This window comes from Podarcis pityusensis (genome assembly GCF_964106645.2).
Source record: "Podarcis pityusensis genome assembly, chromosome: 8".
In the NCBI taxonomy this organism is placed as follows: domain Eukaryota; kingdom Metazoa; phylum Chordata; class Lepidosauria; order Squamata; family Lacertidae; genus Podarcis; species Podarcis pityusensis.
The window spans coordinates 26,100,036-26,120,544 of record NC_138033.1 but is presented as its reverse complement, the minus strand read 5'-3'; the positions used below and the strand labels follow the sequence as shown (position 1 = coordinate 26,120,544).

The 20,509-nt window shown below is 45.6% G+C and overlaps 2 protein-coding genes across 4 annotated transcripts; one reads left to right on the top strand and one right to left on the bottom strand.

Moving 5' to 3' along the window:
- Window positions 1-4,950: 4,950 nt before the first annotated feature.
- Window positions 4,951-15,614, bottom strand: LOC308482889 (uncharacterized protein C1orf232). Of its 3 annotated transcripts, XM_081016382.1 has the most exons (5): window positions 15,485-15,614; window positions 10,049-11,514; window positions 8,809-8,895; window positions 7,470-7,567; window positions 4,951-5,534 (listed from the first exon to the last, which is right to left on the bottom strand). In XM_081016382.1, the coding sequence occupies exons 2-5, from the start codon at window positions 10,133-10,135 to the stop codon at window positions 5,234-5,236; spliced, it is 573 nt and encodes a 190-aa protein (XP_080872508.1). In that variant the 5' UTR covers window positions 10,136-11,514; window positions 15,485-15,614; the 3' UTR covers window positions 4,951-5,233. The 3 variants fall into 3 exon arrangements, with proteins under 3 accessions (XP_080872508.1, XP_080872510.1, XP_080872509.1); XM_081016384.1 differs by lacking the exons at window positions 10,049-11,514; window positions 15,485-15,614 and adding an exon at window positions 14,557-15,041; XM_081016383.1 differs by lacking the exons at window positions 10,049-11,514; window positions 15,485-15,614 and adding an exon at window positions 9,660-9,961.
- Window positions 15,543-19,220, top strand: ZNF593 (zinc finger protein 593). The gene is made up of 3 exons (XM_081016388.1): window positions 15,543-15,778; window positions 16,812-16,874; window positions 18,679-19,220. Exons 1-3 carry the CDS (start codon window positions 15,582-15,584, stop codon window positions 18,809-18,811), a joined length of 393 nt encoding a protein of 130 aa, XP_080872514.1. The 5' UTR covers window positions 15,543-15,581; the 3' UTR covers window positions 18,812-19,220.
- Window positions 19,221-20,509: the final 1,289 nt, after the last annotated feature.

The following is a 20,509-nucleotide window of genomic DNA, read 5'->3' as shown; positions in this document are numbered from 1 at the left end:
AGCTGGCACTTCAGAGAGGGAAAGGTACCTATGCTGCCCACTGCCACATATGACCACAGAGAGGAGCTCTTTGTACCTCTTCTCTTTTCATAATGGTTAGGAAAGTAGACAGTGAAATGTGGGCCTGCTTCAGGGGGCATTTTCATTGTAGGTGGGGCTGATCCAGTGCAGAGCAGGAAGAGCAAGGGGTCTCTTGTGCACTGTGGGGTTCTGAGGGGATAGTTACTGAAACCTTTTGTGGGCACCATAGACAGTACTGGTGGGTACCTTGCCATCCATGAGTATCATGCTGGTGTCTCTCCACAGCTAGTTTAACGGCAGGACATGCGACATGCAGGGTTTTATACACTCTGACACCTGACTGACAACCCTCAGCATCTGCCCCCCCCCCCGAGGCAGCTAGCTCATTTTGCCCAATGGTTGGGCTGGCCCTGGGCTTCCTTTGAAAAGTGTGTAAATGTGGATGCCGTTGTAAAAGTTCAGCACCCTAAGAGTTCCACAGCCTCTCTGATTGTGGCCAAACTAGGGGATATATGAAACATTTCACATATCTGCCACTGGTGGTTGTTTTCAAATAGCAGCTACAGGAGGGCTCTGGTGATCAAGACCACAGAGGAGGGAGGGTTTAACCTTTTCCATCCTGTACCATGTTTCCAACAAAACGAAGCCCCTCATGCTGATGCTGTTCACTCCAGAAGTAAGCAGTGATAACTTTCCATCCAGATGAATAGAAGTTTTGCAGGGAATATGGGGATTTTCATGAGACCACAACATGGGGAGGAAAGGTTTGGTGGTCCCAAGTCTCATTGTGTTAGGCTCTGCCTCCATTTATTTATTTCTTAAAACCGTATGTGCTATGTAACAAACCTGGGTTTGCTGCCATGTAATGCATGGAAAGTTGCAAATAGGGTGGAATCTACACACGTTAAAAACCTTATGAAAATGTTTTTTAAAAAACCGTTTTGAAAAATGCATTGAATTTGCTATAGCTCACAGTCGCCATCTAGAGTCACAATTGTATATTGAAATTTACAACACATTCAAAACGTTTTATTTTCAGCTGTATAGCTGAGTCCTAGGTGTTCCTCTTTTGCTTCCCAAGACAGTACAAATACTGCCACCTTGTGGCAGCCCTAGGAATACAGGAAGATCATCTTATGTCAAGACTGTACCTGCCTTTACTTGGGAGACTAGCAGGATTCTCTTCAAATCCACCTCCTGAGAATCTTGGATTTCATGTTAAAACAAACCCAGGTTTCTAGCCCTCATAATTAGTAGAAGCAGACTAAACTACACAGACTAAATTATTCAGGAGAAAGTTGGAAGAGATTAAATTCAAAAATTTGCCAGAAAATTATTTTCTGATAAATTTCAGCACAGCCCTAAAAACACAAGCACAACCTGATCCATTCCACCCTGAACCTTTTACTTCAGTACCCTGTGATTGGTTTCCTCTTGCTTTCAGCTGCACCCCTAATCTTCAGCTACAACTGAAATTGAATTCAACCTCTTCCATCTTTCTCCTGAATAGCTGGGAGACATTCAGTAGAATGGTGCCTGCAACTTTGTCATCCATGTATTTTGGATGCAACTGCGGATCCAGTCTTAAAGTGGTTTAACTGGCCAGTCTCCACTGGATATGGGAGGCCCCCTCTCTCATTGTCTGTTGATTCTCATATCCAGTGGAGACTGGCCACAGAGCAAATGGGGCAGCCAGCACCCAAGTGCCCTGGTGGAACTCAGCAGGGAGGCGGATGGGGACAAAACCAAAATCAGTTGGCACTGCCTGTCGTTGACTTTGGCTCCCCCTACTGTTGGGCTCCCCACCTTCCACCCAATGGGCACCAGCCCACCACTGCTCATCCACCAAAAAGAACATAGAACAACACAGGAAGCTGTCTTATACGGAGTCGGGCTTCTTGGTCCATATAGCTCAGTATTTACACTGTCTGGCAGCAGCACTTCCAGACAGGGGACAATTTCCGTTCCTAACAGCAGAGTTTTGTTCAACATCAAGTGAGCCAAAATTTCCCAGAAGATAGATAGATAGATATAAACTATTGGGAAAATTTAATCTCCCCATTCCAATAATATGCATCAACAATCCCCACTCTCAAAATTTGTTGACCACGAATGGCACGGAGAATTTTAAGAGACCATTTTTGCTTATTCCTGTTTATTATTATTATTATTATTATTATTATTATTATACAGTTGTCAATGAAAATTCAAAGAAAGATACTGCAAATAAGAGGGTCACCATGAACGGTCAAGGTAGACATGCCCCCTTTCTGCTCAGCATGTGGGCCAGAACCCAGGGAAGGCTGCTGAACTGCCCCCACTCACCCAGTCACCAGCTGGTAACAAGGCAGCAAAAGGGCACCCCAAACCCAAAGGCCCTTCCTTGCTGGATAATGGAGCCAGCACCGATGGAGATACTTTGTGAAAGGAGAGTTGGATAATAGAGCATCTTCAGTGACGGACTCAAGAATGCAAAGCCAATGCTCTCTCCGGGCTTATCCATATTTACCTTTTCCCTCGCTTTTTCCAGGCATAGGTCCACAATTGAAATCTCTACATCCAAGCACATATGTAAGCATGAGCTTTCTCCTGTGAAAAGCCGCTCTTTAGTGCTCAATCAGAGCAAATGTCAATTTGGGTTTTCCATGGATTGGCATTTGCTCTGACCAAGCTTTAAAGAGTGGGTTTTCTCAAAGCACCGGAGCAAAAAGAAGCGTGCTCAGACACAGAGCTTTAAAGCACAGACAATGCATGGAAAGACTAGAGAAATGGTAAGTGTAGATAAACCCTGAGTCTTCCCTTGGTGACTTTCTGTTCCCTTGGAACAGGGCTGGGGAAGCCATGGCCCTCCTGCTGTTGTTGGACTCCAGCTCCCATCAGTCCCTGCTAACATGGGCAATGATCAGGAATGATGGGAGCTGCAGTCCAACAACATCAGTTAAAAGAGGAAACTTTGGTAACTAAAGGGCAATTGGGGAAGTTCACATATGAAACTGCCTCATACTGAATCAGGCCATTAACCAGTCCAATCCAGTACTGTCTACTCTGATTGGCAGTGGCTCCCAGGTTTCAGGCAAAGCTCTCTTCTGCATCACCTGGTTCTTTGAAATGGGTTGAACCTGGGACCTTCTGTGTGTACAAAGTTGATGCTCTACCACTGATCTACTGGTCATTTCAAAGCCATGTCCCTAAGGCAAGAGTGGCTAAAATGGTCCTCCAGATGTTGCTGGACCCCAATTCCCAGCAGCCCAGGTAACCAGCACGTCCAACGGTCAGGGACAATGGGGCTGCATTCCAACAACCTCTGGAAGGCCACAGGTTCCCCATCCCTGCTGCCAAAGGAAAACCTTACCAGGAGAGAAAATGTGGTATAGGGATGGACAGATGGATAAACCAACGAACCTAAGTTCCTTGAAGTGAGCGGTAGTCCTAGGCTGTCAATAGGCTATGGATTAAGTGTCACAATCCCAGAGTCCAGGAGTAACCAGGACAGTGCGTTGGAAGCTGCAGTGTCACTGGTTAAGATGTTGCATTCTGACTCTGATGCTGGTGATCAGCAGCTGACAGAAGCTGAACCTGAATCTCCTTGGGCGCCTTCCTGTAGGCTCAAGGAACCAAGTGCCACCCATACTGCCTTGTCCATTCCATGGTGCAGGGAGTGTGGCAGGCAAGAGTCCGTGGAATGCAGAAGAATGAGGAAGAATTGCCCGTCTTTAGAAGGCTCTAGCTCCCCACAAGGGGATGAAGCCCAAGAAAGATGGGCTGGAGGCACTTCCAGCCCTTGTCAGGGCAAGTTGCTCACTAGAAGTTTGCCTTGAGTTGTGTGACTGGAGCATGATGATAGCCATAGCAAGATCTGCACCCCCAATCCTCCACTGTTCTAGATTGCGAGTGTGTATCTAGTGCAGGCACAGGCAAACTCCGGCCCTCCAGATGTTTGGGACTATAATTCCCATCATCCCTAGCTAATAGGACCAGTGGTCAGGGATGATGGGAATTGTAGTCCCAAACATCTGGAGGGCTGGAGTTTGCCTATGCCTGATCTATGGTAAGGCCCCAGTAGAGAAGGGGTCTCCATTTGGGGTTTTCAGTGATCAGCCCCTGGTCAGTCTTACCTGGCTCTTTTTAGACTATGCTCCTGCTTCTTGCCCAGTTGGGCTGATAGCCAGATCCTCTTAGGCTAGGAACATGAGAAGCTGATTTATACCAAATCAGACCATCTAAATGTCGGAGCCAAGCAGCCTATATCTTAGGAAGCTGCCTTCTAGCAAGTCAGGTCATTGGCTCACCTAGTTCAGTATTGTCTACACTGAGTAGAAGCGGCTCCCTGGGAGTTCAGGAAGGTTTCTTTCCCAGCCCCACCTGGGGGTGCGGGGGGAGGGTTGAACCCAGGACCTTCTGCATGCAAAGCAGGTGCTCTACCACTGAGCTAAGGCCCTTTTGCTTCAGAGAGGGGGCTCCTGGGATTCGAACACCACAGAGCCATTCTTCAACTGCAAGGCCAGCCTGTCAGTGCTGGGGCGCCATTGCTGGTCCCATTAGGAAGGGTCTTGATGCAAGGATTTGTTTATTTCCTATTGAAAACCCCTGTAGCCCGGTCATCCTCCAAGGACAAAATGCATGGAGCTATCCTATTCAGTCCCTGTAAGAACTCTACAAGGGAGGTTAGACTGAGAGATGGTCACTTGCCCACAGCTTCTGTGGCTGATCTGGGATTTGAACCCAGGTCTTCTCAGTCTATCCAATGTACCATTTTGACTCAGGATCCCCTGCTGCCTCCTCCACACTTTGATTGGACGCTTGGGTGATCAGCACTCAGGAGGAGGAAGCTTCCTTAGAAAACACACAGGAGTGTCGTCAAACCATGCAAGCCTGGAAAACAATGAGACTGTCCAAACTCTCTCCTTGCTGGGCAGAAAATCTCTGGCAGAAGCTTCAACCTGTCTATTTTTTTATCTCAAGAAAGCAATGCTCAGAGAAGGGGAGAGATGGAATGGATATGGTTTGATACACGAGACACACACATTTGGGGCATCCTAATGTTTAGAGGGTTAAATAACACTGAGCTCTGGCCCTGGGATTTCACGTAATCTCTGACTGTTCTGTCAAAGATTCCTGGAGAAACGGGGGTGCGGAGAGGCTAAAAACGCTTGCCCTGCATGGAAATAGGTTGTCTCTTATGTCACAAAGTCCATTTCTTTCACGTTCCTTCCTAGTTGCTCTTAGAGGCACTTTTGTTCTTTATCTCGGCCAGCTTGCTGGTCAGGAAGCTCCACTTGAAGGCCACCCCTTCAGCTTCTCGGAGGTCGTTGTCCAGGCTGGTGCAGCTGGCTTCCTCAGCCGCCATTTCTCCCGATGCCCCAATGCCCTCAGACACCTGGTCTCCACTCTCAGCCTTCGAAGCTGCCTTTTCCAGAGCTGAAGTTTGCTGCCACTTTGTGGCAAAGACGTCCCAAAGGCCAGATGTCTTCTTTTCAGAAGGGGAGTCCTCTTCTGGCCTGGCTGCCAGTGGGCTGTGAAAACAAGAGGAGAATTCAGGAAGGAAAGAGGTGCAGGCAGTGGCTTTGAATGAACTGGTTCAGATTAGCTAATTCACATAATTCTAAAATCTCTGAATTATGCCTGTTCCTGTAAATTCTGGGCAAAATGACTGTGAATTAAGTTCCAGTGGAACTTTGGGCAATTTTTTATTCAGTTCAGTTGAATCCCACCCCCAAAGCACAATTCCCAGAGTTTCCTGGGAAGATGGACCGATTGTTAAACTACTCTGCAAACTGTAGCTGTGTGAAAGGAATAGGGGTCTCCCCCAAATATCTCAGCACCCTTAGTTACTTTCTTTGGGGGAAGCCATGACTGTTTAAAGAGGTATGGTTGTGCTTTAAGTGTGTAGTACAGAAGGGGCCTGACTTTCAGATAGGAAGCCTTGCTCAGCCCTACCTGGAGAATGAACCTGGTAAAACAAATAAAAATTAAAAATTAAATAGAAGAGAAGAGAAGAGAATGAACCTGGACCTTTTGCATGTGAAGTCTGTGTTATGACACTGAGCCAGGGTCCCTTCCGATAAGAATGTTTCAGAAGCATTGCTGGTTCCACAGCAGAAAGCTACCAATGCCTTTGTGGCATTCTGTCTAGAATAGAGGTGGGGAACCTCTGGCCCATGGGCTGAATTAGGCCCGGAAGATCATTTCCCCCAAGCCGCACCCACCTGCCAATCACCCAGATTGGGAGGTCTTGTGCAACCAACCTGCTTCCCCTAAGGATCAGACATTTTGCAGTAAGGAAAGTTATGGGGAAATGCACTGGAAAGTGTGGGATAACACGTCCTTGGGCGCAATTTATTGATGCATGCTCAATTAACAGATTCTCAGGAAGCACCCAAAAGCTAGTTTCTAGAAAGGAGCAAGGATGGTGCTGCCCCAGTACTTTCCTTTCCACATTCTCTCTCTCTCTCTCTCTCTCTCTCTTATGTCTTTATTGTTTTAAAATAAACACATTTATAGAAAGAAAAAAGAAAAACAAACAAACAAGCAAACAAACAATAGAAAAACAAACAAACAACAATATAAGAAACAACAATAATAATATAACAAACATCATTTATACACCCAACAATGCAAATAATTATGAAACTTGTGAAGAGAAAAATTAAAAGTGACTTCCAATTAGTCTCACTGTACTTTATCTATTGATTACCTTATACAGCACAGTTACATAGTTCTTATATAGTTTCTTTTTACATCCCTGCGAACTTATATTTATACAATACAAGGGTCATTCTAGTTCTACCAAGAGGTTTCCTTTTATACCATAATTTTTAAAGTATTCTTTAAAAATTCTCCATTCCTTATAGACTATTTGTTTTGTTTGGCCTCTTATCCTTCCTGTCGCCTTTGCTAGCTGCAGGTATTCTACCATTAGGATTTGCCAATCTTCTGTGTTAGGTATTGTTGTATTTTTCCAATTTCTTACTACTAAAATTCTGGCCGCCGTTATCCCGTACATGTCCACATTCTCTCTCTTCTAATGTCAGCTTTCTCCTGCTCTTTTCCTTGCCAACTGTAGGCAAGAGAGGAGCCAACCCTGGGAGGTTTAAAAAAAAGGGGGGGAAAGGAAACTGTACTGTAATTTTCTTCTTCCTTAAAACATGGCAATGAGTGTGTGAGTAGGTGGTGGCTCCCTCTTAGCCCAGAGTGTGGGGCAATTTGAGGGCTGGATGGAGGTTCTCCGGCCACGAGAGCCTGCTGTGGCTGTGAGAACCAGCAGCAATTTTAGGCACTCAGCGGCTTCTGTGGATATGCTGCAGTGGGAAACTTCTCTGTCCCTTTCAGCCAAACTACCATGGAAGAGTTGTGATTCTCATGTGATAACAGTCTTGTGAACTAGCTGGTTCTTTGAGAAAGAAACATTGGGGAGGGGAGGGGTGGAATTAGGGAAGGATTTCACTTACTGGTCAGGACAAGGCTCAGGAGCCAGCAACTTATGTTCGTCTTCCCGGCTGAACAAAGATGAGACACTTCTCCAGCCTTTCACTCCAACTCCCTGGACCTGCAGAGGGAGATGGGAGAAGAGGGAGGGAGATCAGGGTCTACTAGCCACACCCAGGGCCATACGTGCTAGATAGTGGGAAATCCCTGGCCCTTTCCCTGAAGTTTTAGCTTCCATTTAAAAACAAAAAGTCAGTCTTTATTCCTTTTTACATGTGGAGCTGAAACGAAAGGAACAGAGTGCTGTGAGTATTCAACCCAATTGCTTAGCAAGAAGTGCTGCAGTCTATTGCTTTCGCTATGTGCAAAGCACTGATGAGTGACAAGCCTGTGGACACTTACTAAACTTATTATGCTGCTGACTTGTAGGGCGTGGCTGGCTGCTTTCCAGTGAGAGCCCCTCCCCTGACCCAGTATTTTGCCCCGTTTCCCCAACACGATGACCACACATTCATATGTCTGTCTGCAGTCCCGTTAGCCCTCCCAGGAAACAACAGGCAATTGAAATTATTTTACAAGGTCATGGCTCAGTGGAGCTCCACATAGACCACAGTTTAGATATGTTTCACACAATATTCAGTGGTTCTCATGTGGTCTTTTCAGGAGGATGCACTCAACGTTTTTGCCCTCGTCTAAATTTTGCTATACATTTACGTATATAATTTAATATATCTTTAAATATAGTTTCTCATATTTATTGTTAGTATTATTTTAAATGCTGATACATGCAGAAATGGGGTAGGGTGGAATTATGAACGAACAGATAAGCAATTGACACTCACTGCAAATAAGTTGACCCCCGCCCCATATGTAACAGCCATATGCTGATGCATACTGAACACAGCCTGTTTGGGGTGTGTGTGTCAGTAAACATCTCATTTTTGCTAGTTGCCTGCAGTAGAGGTTGGTTCTTTGGGGTGAATGGGGCATTGCCTCACCAACCTCAGTCTGCCCTCAGCATTCTCACCTACAAATCAGTCCATTAAGTGGCATCAGTCACTAGTTTTAGTGTTGCCTGGTAGAACTCTGCAGGAAGGAGGATGGGGACATTGTCTCTGGTGCCACCTAATGTTAGCTCCCTGTCTTCTGTGCAACCAGCCCCGATGGGCACCCACCAACACAAGTTACCTGAGACCTGTCAGTCACTCAGCAAACCACACAATACAGCATTAGTGGGTTGATTGGCTGAGGCAAGCATTATGCCGGCCAGGCCTGCTCCGGGGTCTAAAAGGCTGCCACCTAATGCAGCTCCAAGCTCAAAAGCAACTTGAGTTCTGGAGAGAAATAACTACTGGTCCTTACCCGCCGTGCCAGCTGAGAAACAGGATTTGACCCCTCCTCTGTCAGCAGGGTTGAGTCTGTGGTTTCCATCAGTTCAGGGTTATCTCTCTGAAACAAGAAATCAGCTTCAGGAGTGCTGGAGGAGACTTGATGGAATAGTCCAGGTGTAGCCCTTTTGGACTGCACTCTACGGCAGTGTGGAAAAGGCTTTTTCCTGCTGGGGCCTGAACTGAAGAGGGATTGATTATTAAACCACTCTGTGCATTGTAGCTCTGTGCACCCTTAACAAACTACAGTTCCCAGCATTCTCTGATAAAGTGGTATAATAGTGCTTTAAATGTATGTTATGGGTGTGGCCTCCTGTTCTCCCTCTGCCGCCTGTGTTTGCCAGTCTCCCTCCACCAGTTTCATAATGTAGTTTCTGCCCTACCAAAGTCAATTTCCTTTCTAGTAAAGCCTTAGCTTTTTGTCAACTAATCCATTAAATAAATCACTTTAAACATTTCAATCAGCTAAAAAAAGGGGGGGCAATTATCGGCCAGCAGGTGTTTATTTACTTATTAGTAAACATTTAATTATTTCCAATACAAGCTCTTATACAAAAAAATAACAGATGGCAAACTCCATCTTAGAAGAAGCATTCTGTCATGTATGAGAATGAATGGGAATGCCTCCCCTCAGACAATGGCTTTTATGTACAAGACAGACTCATCTGTGTTATCTGAAAACAAAGAACGGACTCTTTTCTTTCTTTAGATCTATGCTTCTTTCTTTAGAATTCCCCCCCCCCATCACATTTCTTAGATTTAAATAGCCAGCCTTCCCCAACCTTGTGCCCTCTGGATGTCACTGGGCTGCCAACTTCCATTTACCTCAGCCAGCATAACAAATGGTATGGGATGATGAAGTCCAGCACAACACCTGAAGAGTGCCAGAAGTAGGTTAATGAGTAAATGGATCAACTAAAATGCATGTGATCACGAGTTTTCTTTAACCAGGGGGCATGACCCCAGTTCATAGACATCTTATTCTTCCCCATAAATCAGGCACAGAGAACCTATGGCCTTTCAGATGGACTACAACTCCCATCATCCTTTGTCTGTGCTGGCTAGGGCTGATGGGAGCTGGAGTCCAGCAACATCTGGAGGGCCTTAGGTTCCCCTTGCCTGCCATAAATTAAGAGAGGGCAACCCATTGCCTGCTGCTACCCCACGCTCAATGACCGAAGGAGGGGAAAGGGCCCAGCTGAGGATGCCTCTACCTCATCCTGGAGTTCCTCTTCCGGCAGCTCTCCACCAAGGGTCTGTAGAACTTTGGCCTTGTAGACCTTCCAGAATCCCTGAGTCATCCTGGCCCCGCTCACTCTCAGGTTCTTCTCCCAGGAGCTAGAGCGTCACACAGTAAGTAAGCCCCTGAGATCCCGGCAGTTTGGAAGCCTGGGGGCTTACAGTCCCCACTTTGGATTCTCTTCCAAGTCTAAGCGGGTCAGGTTCCGGTTGCCATTGGGCCTCTGTGCCCAGCTGCTTCGGAGACTCTGCAGGGAACCAGGAGCTCAGGCAGATGCTTGTGCGCCCTGCAAATTCACACCTGTCACTGGCTGCCTCTTTCTCGGATCTGGTGTCTTCATTAAAATTTCAGAAGCTTCCAATGTACATCTCAAAGAACTGAGAGGAATCGGATCCATGACTGACCCAGAAAACCAATGAATTCCGTCAATGAAGGCCCCTGGAACAGATGAAAGTGCAGTGGACACGGATCCCAACAATCTGACTCCTCCGATCACCCTTTATGCATCCCATCTCCAGCCTCTTTTGCCAGAAAGACCCGCTGGACTTCTTTCAATTCCAGATTTGAGACGTGAATCTTTGTTAGCTAGTTCTCTCACTAACATTGAACTTAGTAGCTGCACCCTTGCTTGGTGTAGAGTCCTCTCTTATTCAGAAGAGTGATGTGCTCCCCTCACAGTTCCTGAGTCCCCCTACCACCCCCATGCAGAATCTTCTACTTTCAAGTCTTGAGGAAAGCCTCATTCTGGCAACGCTACGCTCTTGTATTACTCTCCATTGTCTGAGTCCTGTAACTGATCTCCAGCAAAAAAAAGGACTTTGGAATGCGGTAGCTCAGCAACAGGCTCTCAAAATAGTGCCTGGCAGCTAAATTATTTCTTAGGGCTGATAGCCTCGCAGACCTGTGTCGTCTTCTCCTTTGCAGATTTAGTTTCTGCCTTAAACAGGAAGCTTCGACTCCAGCCCCAGAACAGCTTCGTGCAAGTTGCAAACAAGGGGTGCTGGTTCTTTGCTCGCTGTTAAAACTATCAAGCTCTCCTAGCTCCTTCACCCCCAACTCATGCTCCGATTGTAGGAGCAATGAAAGGATGGGTTGTCTTTCCATTGCCCATCTTTCTTCTCCCCGCGGCTAATGACAGATGCCTGTCTGCTGCCTTTACATGCCTGTAAATGTATTATTGATTTCCCGGCCTGGTGCAAGTAACGTGATCGCGAGTAGTTAACTGACTGGCGGTTGTTCCTTTGTCCTGCTCTGACAGCCGCATCCTAAATGCACAAATCCATATTGGCTACGCTTGATGCTGCCGATAATGCTCTACTGTGTGCCTCTCCCCGAGCTGAGTTGCGCTGGGAACAGTAGTGCTCAGGGCAGTGTGGTGACCCACAGAGTTCTCGTCCTTCAAGGATCACTCAAAGTGAAACCACTGTTGCTGTGTGAGTGCTTAATTCAGGACAGGAGGGAAAAAATATGGCGGGTCAGATTTGTGCCTACAAATCACATCCTGTGTATTAGAACTAGAGACACAATGCTGTTCATAAACTCAAAACAAGCCCATACTTGAACAAAGGTTCTTCATCCAGGGTTGACTCTGGGCTTAAGGGAACTCTCAACATAGTAAAGGTAAAGGAACCCCTGACCATTAGGTCCAGTCGTGGCCGACTCTGGGGTTGCGGCACTCATCTTGCTTTATTGGCCGAGGGAGCCGGCGTACAGCTTCATGTCATGTGGCCAGCATGACTAAGCCGCTTCTGGCGAACCAGAGCAGTGCACGGAAACGCTGTTTACCTTCCCGCCGGAGTGGTACCTATTTATCTACTTGTACTTTGATGTGCTTTTGAACTGCTAGGTTGGCAGGAGCAGGGACCGAGCAACGGGAGCTCACCCCGTCACGGGGATTCGAACCACGACCTTCTGATCGGCAAGTCCTAGGCTCTGTGGTTTAACCCACAGCGCCACCCGCGTCCCTTCGCCACCCACGTCCCTTCTCAGCAAAGTACCTACATAGAAACATAGGGAGCTGCCATATACTAAGTCAGACCATTGATCCACCTAGCTCAGCATTGTCTAACAATGACTCATCAGGGTTTCAGACAGGGGACATTCCCAGAAACTGAACCTGGGACCTTCTGTTTGCAAAGCAGATTCTCTACCACCACTGAGCTGTGGCCCAGTGGCAGTGTGGATGGGCTTATCCAGAAAGGTTGATGCTCCCTTGGCAGGTAGAGGCCAGGTGGACACTATAGGTCGTATCCATATTAGTGTTACTCAGAGTTGCCCCATTGAAATTAATGGACCTGACTAACTTCTTGCCATCATGGGATGGCTGTTTCCAAAAGAAATCAAGGGGAGGAGGGGGGCTTTCTGACCTTCACAGTTGAGGTATAAAAGATTGAGGGGGGATTTGCTAGGTACAAAAGTCATTAGCTTTGACGATACTTTGGGTATTTTAAATTGACCTACTGGCGAGCGTTATGCTCACTTAAATTCCGATGTGTAAAGTGAACTGTTAATTTCTTTAAAAAATAATTTGCAACACAGTTGGGGAAAATTTATAGATAAGCTATTCAATAGCCACTATGCAGCTTCCTGTACCAGGCAAGTTCTGTTCTAAGAAAATACATATGTGGTAGAAAAAGTAAGAAAATTTTCACCACAAAACTAATAGTTACCACCACTAGTTAAAGTTATACACAAAATATATCTAAGTGAAATGTTAATTGTTGATTTATTTAGTTTTACTGTTGTGGCGGTATTATATTAATAATTTTCAATATTTTTTTTTATTTATCCCCTTCCCATCTAGCTGGTTTGCCCCAGACACTCTATTGTTATAGGTCTGTGAGTGCTAAATGCCTGGGCTCAGGACCATCTGGAGGGCACCACATTGGCTATCCCTGCTTAACCCATGGGGAGGTGCATTACATTTCCCTCCTACGCAGCCCGGCTCAACCTTTATCACATGTCTCTCACACTGCAACATCTTCCCTAGTTAATTTTTGGGGTGGGGAACCAATCCAGGATGGATTTAGGGTGTGTTCACATTACTGCCTCTGAGTACAGTGATGCTGCTGTTTTTTTGATGTGTTTCATTCACAGTTCTTTCTGCACCTAGGTGTTCACATCAACAGGACTTCATTAGTGTCAGAATGAATTCTCAAGGAATTGACTGCAGTAATTCTACATAGACATTAGCTACTTTTTACTCTGTGTTTCATCTATAGATTGTAGTTACAAATATGCCATTTTCTGAGAACTGCTGTTGTCAAACAGGAGAATGAATTAGCAAGCAAATCAATAAACAGCATTTGTTTAACTTCACTACTGGGGAAGCCCAAAAGAAACTATGGAATGCTGATTCCTCAGTGTCCCAGCACCATCAGTGGGACCTTGCTATGGAATTGCTCCAAGACCAATTCTTACTACATCTCTAGTCCAGACTTCATCCCCAGGGATTTTAAAGCTCCTTCCATCCAAGTGTGAAACATTGCTCATAATTTTGCACACATACATCACCTTTTGTGCCACTGGCATTCTGAAGCCCTTTCGAGGGACACCATAAATCTGCTATTTTGGTTAGGCAATAATATATAGGAATGGTTGTACGACAGGAAACAAAGAACACCGTATCCAATTCAAACTGCAGGGGAAATTTAGGTCAGCCGAATCTAATGACCCACACGGAAACCTGGCCAGGACACTGGGGTTATCGCCCTTTGCTTGCAAAGAGCACTACGAGATCTTTTGATGGCCAGGTCTCGGGGTTTAGATTTCCTTCACGAAGGATTAGCTGAACACCAGAAACAACAGTTACACAGGTCAAAGGGTCATCCTTTGCGGTGACTGGCCATTAATCAGTGGTGAGCTGCAACATGATCTCCCTATGGAATTACATTCCACTCGTTTTCATCTCCGAGACTTAAAGTGCACTTCCAAGGAACGACAAAGAATTGGGATGGATGTTTTGTTTTCAAGGGAGAGCTGTGGATCCAGAATCATAGTCATGCCAGGAAATCTGCAGACCAAGACTATATTTATATTGACTGCTTTTTAACATTTAGATGCTGCTTTATTTTATAAACAAGTGGCCAAGTGGCTAATAGCAGAATCATTAGAGCAATAAACATGAACTGCTGGAAAATTACACGCAACAACAGAACAGAATTAAAAGTAAACAAGCTAGCCTTTAGGGGAAAGGCCATAGCTCAGTGGTGGAGCATCTGTCTTGCATGATGGTGGTCCCAGCTTCAATCCCTGGCATCTCCAGGTTAGGACTGGGAATTTCCGTCTGAAACCCCAGAGAGAAGCTGCCAGGCAGTGGGCAATGTAGACAATACTGAACTAGAAGGACCAATGGGTTTGATTCAATATAAGGTAACTTCCTATGTTCCTAACCTCCCTGTTAGCATAAATAGAAACAGTAATCACTTAAAAATAGGGAAAACTCTATGTTAAAAAAAGTTAACTGTCAGCAGGTTGACTGACCTCAAAAGCCAGGTCACCGACTCAATGGAATGTCCTTTAGGTAAACACCCAGATGCAGTCAGCGTTGAGGCCATAAAGGCCTCCCTCTAAAGGACATTCCATTGAGTCGGTGGCACTACCAAAAAGCGCCTGCTCCTGGTAGTTGGCCTATCACTGTTCGCCTCCCTGCCTTGTGTCCCACCAGCCCCAGTGGGCATCGGCCATGACCAGCCAGACAAACCACTGGAAGGACAGGAGGGGCAGTGGTTCCAGTGTCATTCAGTGTCTCAAACCATTTATGGGCACCATCCCATGTGCAGGCAACCTTAGGCTTATGTTTAAAGCACTCAGTGGTATTTTGTTCTAGTAAACAGTATATACATTTTGTTAAAATAAAAAAATGCTCTGCTCTTGCAACTGCTTATGTCTATTAAGATAACAGTTACCTCGTCCAGCCCACATTTTACCAGCTTCTCTGCAAGAATATCATGGGAGACTTTGTCAAAAGTCTATTTTATTAGGTCTTGCTGTGCTTCATTTGAATTTCAGTAATTTTACGAGTGACATCCAAAGCTGAACCTACTGAAATGATATTGGATATCACACATTTTAAACAAATAATTAAAAAAAACCCCAAGCCTACTTGTGTTTCCTTTGTTTCAGCTTGTTTTGTTGAGCTTATGTTACATATGTTTTATTCATTTATGTTGTGGACTGGCAGAATATACGTATAAATAATTTAAATAGATACATATTAGTTCAAGTTATGCCCCATTAAACCGGACGGAGGAGGGAAGACAGAAAGTACACAGGGGAGCTCAGTTATGAATAATAATAATAATAATAATAATAATAATAATAATAATAATAAATGTCAGCAGGCGCAGACAGTTGCTTTATTAATAAGCGATGTTTACAAATCGCTACCTTAAAAAAAAAATTATAATACTTTTTGGGGTGTCGGCATGTGATGACGTCGTGAACAGTCGCCGGAAGCGGAAGTTCCTTCCCTCCTTTCTCTCGTTGGTGAGCCTCTCGAGTGAAGTATGGCCCCTAGCCGGTCTCGCCGGACAGGCTCCCACAAGGCACATTCCTTGGCGCGCCAATGGAAGACGAAGCGGCGCCGCCGGGATCTGGATCAGATCCACGAGGATATGCTGCCTGAGAAATCGGCCAAGCTGCTGCGCCAAGAGCCGGACCCTGACATGCCTGGGAGCGCCCAGCACTATTGCCTGCATTGCGCGTGCGTAAAGGGGAAAGGCGGGGCCGGGGTTCGGTTTGTCTCGCTAGGACTTCGTTTTTGCTTACTGCGCCTGCGTAAAAAAGAAAGCCGCTTCGAGCGCGACCCAGCTCTTTTTTTAGCACAGAGATACGAAAGTTTAAAGTAGGCTTCCTCAGACTCGGCCCTCCAGATGTTTTGACACTACTGTTCCCATCATCCCTGACGACTGGTTCTGCTAGCTAAGGATCATGGGAGTTGTAGGCCAAAAAACATCTGGAGGGCTGAGTTTGAAGAATCCTGCATTAGGAGCTTAACTGGTGTATCCCTTAATTGGTTAAAATGCAAGGGGCTATTTGTTCCTGGGAGGGAGCACATGTTGCTGGATCCCGCACTCCTAACTGGGCAGAATCAGGGCAGTTTCTTCTGCATTGCCAAGAAAAGTGGACAAGTTTAGAGCTTTGCTAGAAACTGAAATATGAAAGCTAGGAGCTAAATGGCACCTTAAACCTGGGTTATGGGCACAACAACTGAATGTCTAGGTGCGCTTTTTAATAACAGGAATACAAAGCTGAAAATGAATGAACTGCAGCTAAAATATTATGTTCATTTTTCACAAGATCTAGTTCTTCCCCTGCTCACCCTCCTAATATTCATAAAAGGGTCACTTTTCCAGTCTTCAGAGAGTAGCTGGAAGTAGGGAGGCAGAAAAAGGTCCTCCTTTCCTTCCACTCTGCAGTTTTAATTTGAAATCCTAGGCGCAGTACTGCGTCCAGAGCTCAGAAACTGCTTGCACTAATGAAATTCCCTGTCGCAAAATGAACCTAGAACAATGGGAGTTTCGAACACTGGTTTAGAGGGTTGAGGTGATGTGAAATGACATGAAAGCTCAGCCTGCAGTTCTGATGGCGATTTTCATGCATTCAGATATTTTCTTGGTGCCGTTGCAATAGGCACAGATAAATGTAGGTCAACAAAATGATTTATGGGAATGAACTTTCTGTTTTTCAATAGGCATCAACCAGCTTAACTTTTTTTCCTTTTTCTCCCTCAACAGGCGATACTTCGTTGATTTAAAAAGCATGAAGGATCACTTCAGATCTAAGGTTCACAAAAAGAGGTAATATGAATTCAGTGTATTATACAGAATAGCCTTTTTCTCTAGGGAATTAACACCTGTAGACACATAGGCTTGCCTATGCACCCTGCTCTCTTAACCTTCCAGCGTTTTGGAAAAGCACTTCACTAATTTTATGTATGTTGCCTGGGTGCTGTCTGGTTAATATATGTTTGTTATAAAATAAGTGGAAAAGATGGCAGTGGGGGCCCTCTTGGCAGCTGTGCTACTCTCAGAAGTTTGGGGTGGGATTTCCTCTTTGTAGAGATGTGTCTGGCACCTTCACAACATAGTTTTTTTTGTGTGTACTTCTCTCTTCCCTAACCTTTAGCCTGTGATACATATTTTAAGGACCCACAGAAGAGGAAAGGAACCAGAGTTAGTGTTGTGTGCAAACCAGGATTCATGGATTGTTCTTCTGAAAACTGTTAACTCATTTTAGCGTGTCTGTTTCCTGGGAGAGTCACCTGAAAAAAACCAACAATGACAAAATACCGTATTTTTCGCTCTATTGGACGCACCAGACCACAGGACGCACCTAGTTTTTAGAGGGGGAAATCAAGGGAAAACATATTATTCCCCCCCCCAGCCCCAAAGTTTGACATTGCAAGTCAAACTGGACATCTAGAATGGATACCATATGATATCAGTCAAATGTAAATGCCAGTCAGTCCCTTCTCCCTCCTCTAGAAAAGCCTTGCGCAACCTCTCCAGCCACGGGAGGCTGCGCAAGGCTAAAGAGGAAGCCAGGGTAGCGAGCGCGATCCATCCCCTGGCCGCGTCAGTCCCTTCTCCCTCCTGGGGAAAAGCCCACAAGAGCCGCGCGAAGCTTGTGCGTGGCTCTTGCGGGCTTTTCCTGCCTGCCTCCCCCCTGCATTCGCTCCATAGGATGCACAGACTTTTCCACTTAGTTTTTAAGACGGGAAAAGTTCCACTTAGTTTTTAAGACGAACGAAAAATACGGTACTGATTTGATTTTACATTTGACTGATATCATATGGTATCCATTCTAGATGTCCAGTTTGACTTGCAATATATTCATTATGTTGCTAATTAATTTTATTAAACAAGTACATTTCTTGAAATGGGAAAGAATGCAGTGGAACAGTTTCCATCTCAGTGCATCAGTGGATCCTCCTTGACTTATAGCGCTGCCATCTAAATGGCTCTTAACCATGCAGTTGGTAGCATATGGGCTGTAGCCAATGCTAGTTAAAATTAATGAACGTGACTAACTTAGGTCCATGAATTTAAATGGGTCTACTTTGAGTAGTAGGGGATGTGGGTGGCGCTGTGGTCTAAACCACTGAGTCAAAGGCTTGTCGATCGGAAGGTCGGCAGTTCGAATCCCCACGACAGGGTGAGCTCCTGTTGCTCAGTCCCAGCTCCTGCCAACCTAGCAATTCAAAAGTGCGTCAGAGTGGAAGTAGATAAATAGGTACCGCTCCAGTGGGAAGGTAAACAGTGTTTCTGTGCACTGCTCTAGTTTCGCCAGAAGCGGCTTAGTCATGCTGGCCACACGACCAGGAAAAACTGTCTGCGGACAAACGTCGGCTCCCTCAGCCATTTAAAGCGAGATGAGCGCCACAACCCCAGAGTCGTTCGTGACTGGACTTAACTGTCAGGGGTCCTTTACCTTTTTTTACTTAGAGTAGTACTAGCACTGGATGCAACTGTAAGGAGAAAAGTAGTGGAAATTGGCTTTATTAAGACTTAAGTAAATCAGTTTAAGCAGCTTCGGGGTGGGAGGTGGAGTGCCAAAGTTTGCAAGCTCATTTGACTTAAGTTGATTTTATTTGCTTTGTAGACTGAAGCAGCTGAGTGAGGAGCCGTACACACAGGAGGAAGCAGAGAGAGCAGCTGGAATGGGGTCGTATATACCTCCTAAGAAAGTCGAAGTCCACACACAACCGTTGGACGAGATGGAGGAATCTGGCTGAGAGAAGTGGATCCCATCTGAAAATTCTGTAGATAACTTGAGACAGTGGGGAGGGGTGTGTGATTGGGCATGTGACATGGGGCTTCAACCACAACTATTTCATGGTAGTAGAACTGGGGCATAAAATGGCTTCAGTTGACATAAGCATCGCTTTTATTTTTTGTGACGGAACCAGCACTCTTATCCTGTCCTTTTGGCAGAAGATGGAGTTCATCTGGAGGTCTGGGAGCGGATGAGCAGACCTCCCCACTGTCCTATTGACCTGCTTATGTAACTAATTGCGTCTCTTATAGCGGCTCATGTTTGTAAGCCGTGACTGTGGATTTTTAGCATTCTGCTCTGAATGTGACCTTTCTCCAGCTTCCAAATGAGTCCCTTTTAATAAATGAGCTGGCAAGCTGCTGGGCTGACCCTGGGCCCTGTGCTTTGCTTTATTTGATTGAATGCTCTAAAGTAGACTTTCAAGGGCCTGGAAGAAGAAGAGCGGCAGATGCCACACCAGAAACCATTCAGTTTGCATGACTTACTTGAGGAACAATTGCTTTGGGTTCCGTGTTCAGAACAACTAACTTGGCTTAGAGCTCTCCATTCATCCATTAAGTGTGCATTGGTGGGTTAAGAGAAATCTTGCCATACTTTAGCGTCTCTTATTGTGAGTGCAGTCAGACAGTTAGAAGAGGATGTAGTATTCTGGTGCGGGAGAACAGGTGGAAGAGAGAACAAGCCATGTTCTTGCGTGTGCCCTCCTCACCTCTTCCCTCCTCATCGCATGCCTGGTTTTGTTGCTTCTGCCCTGGGCAGATGGGGCTTATCCACCTGGGAAGGTAGCTCATCCAGGAGAAGGAAAACTCTGATCCTAAAGCTCCGCTGCCTTGCGGGATATCTTCGGGAGAAGAAAAGGCTAAAGAGTCAACCCTACACAAATCTGGAGTGGAATCCCTAAGACAGTTGGATGGCGCTTTGTACACCTGCTTCGAGCAAGTCCTGCAGCCAAGCTGGTGCCCAAATGTATTGCTCTGCTTTCATTTGGACCACATCAGTGAGGCAGAGAGGGGGGTCTTGTCATCTGGGCAGCCCAAGACCTCCACACACACAGTCCAGGCTTGTGCCCCAGGGAGGTCACTTCAGTGCTGCTAATGCAGAAGTTTGACTTAACGCCCGCAGGCACCCTCTGTTGTCTCTCAAGACAGACAGATGCCCACACCAACAACCTTAGCTTGTTTCGATGAAAGGGAGCAATTCACACCGCACATAGTAAACCTTTGGACTTGCTCCCACAGGATGGTTGGTTAGTTAGTTAGGGGAAAAAAATTATATACCACTGGGTTGTAAGGGGGGGGAACCCTCAAAGTGGTTTACAAAAAAGAGGAAAAAACCAATAAAATTATCAATAAAAACTCTTTAAAAACCACAAGTGGAAATGTTAAAAACATAGTAAAAATCAGTGATAATCTAAAAACAGGTTAAAACACCTGTCAGCATTCTACATGTCTGGGTAGGCTTGCCTAAACAAAAATGTTTTTAGCAGGCTCTGCAAAGAGAACAGTGAAGGCAGCTGCCTGATGTCAACAGACGGAGAGTTCTGAATTGTGGGTCCTGTGGACATTTAAATAGGTAGTTGTGTAACATTATCAGTTGATAATTCTTTACAAATGGTCTGCTAGCTTACAACAAGGAATATTACGTTGCAAGGTCTGGA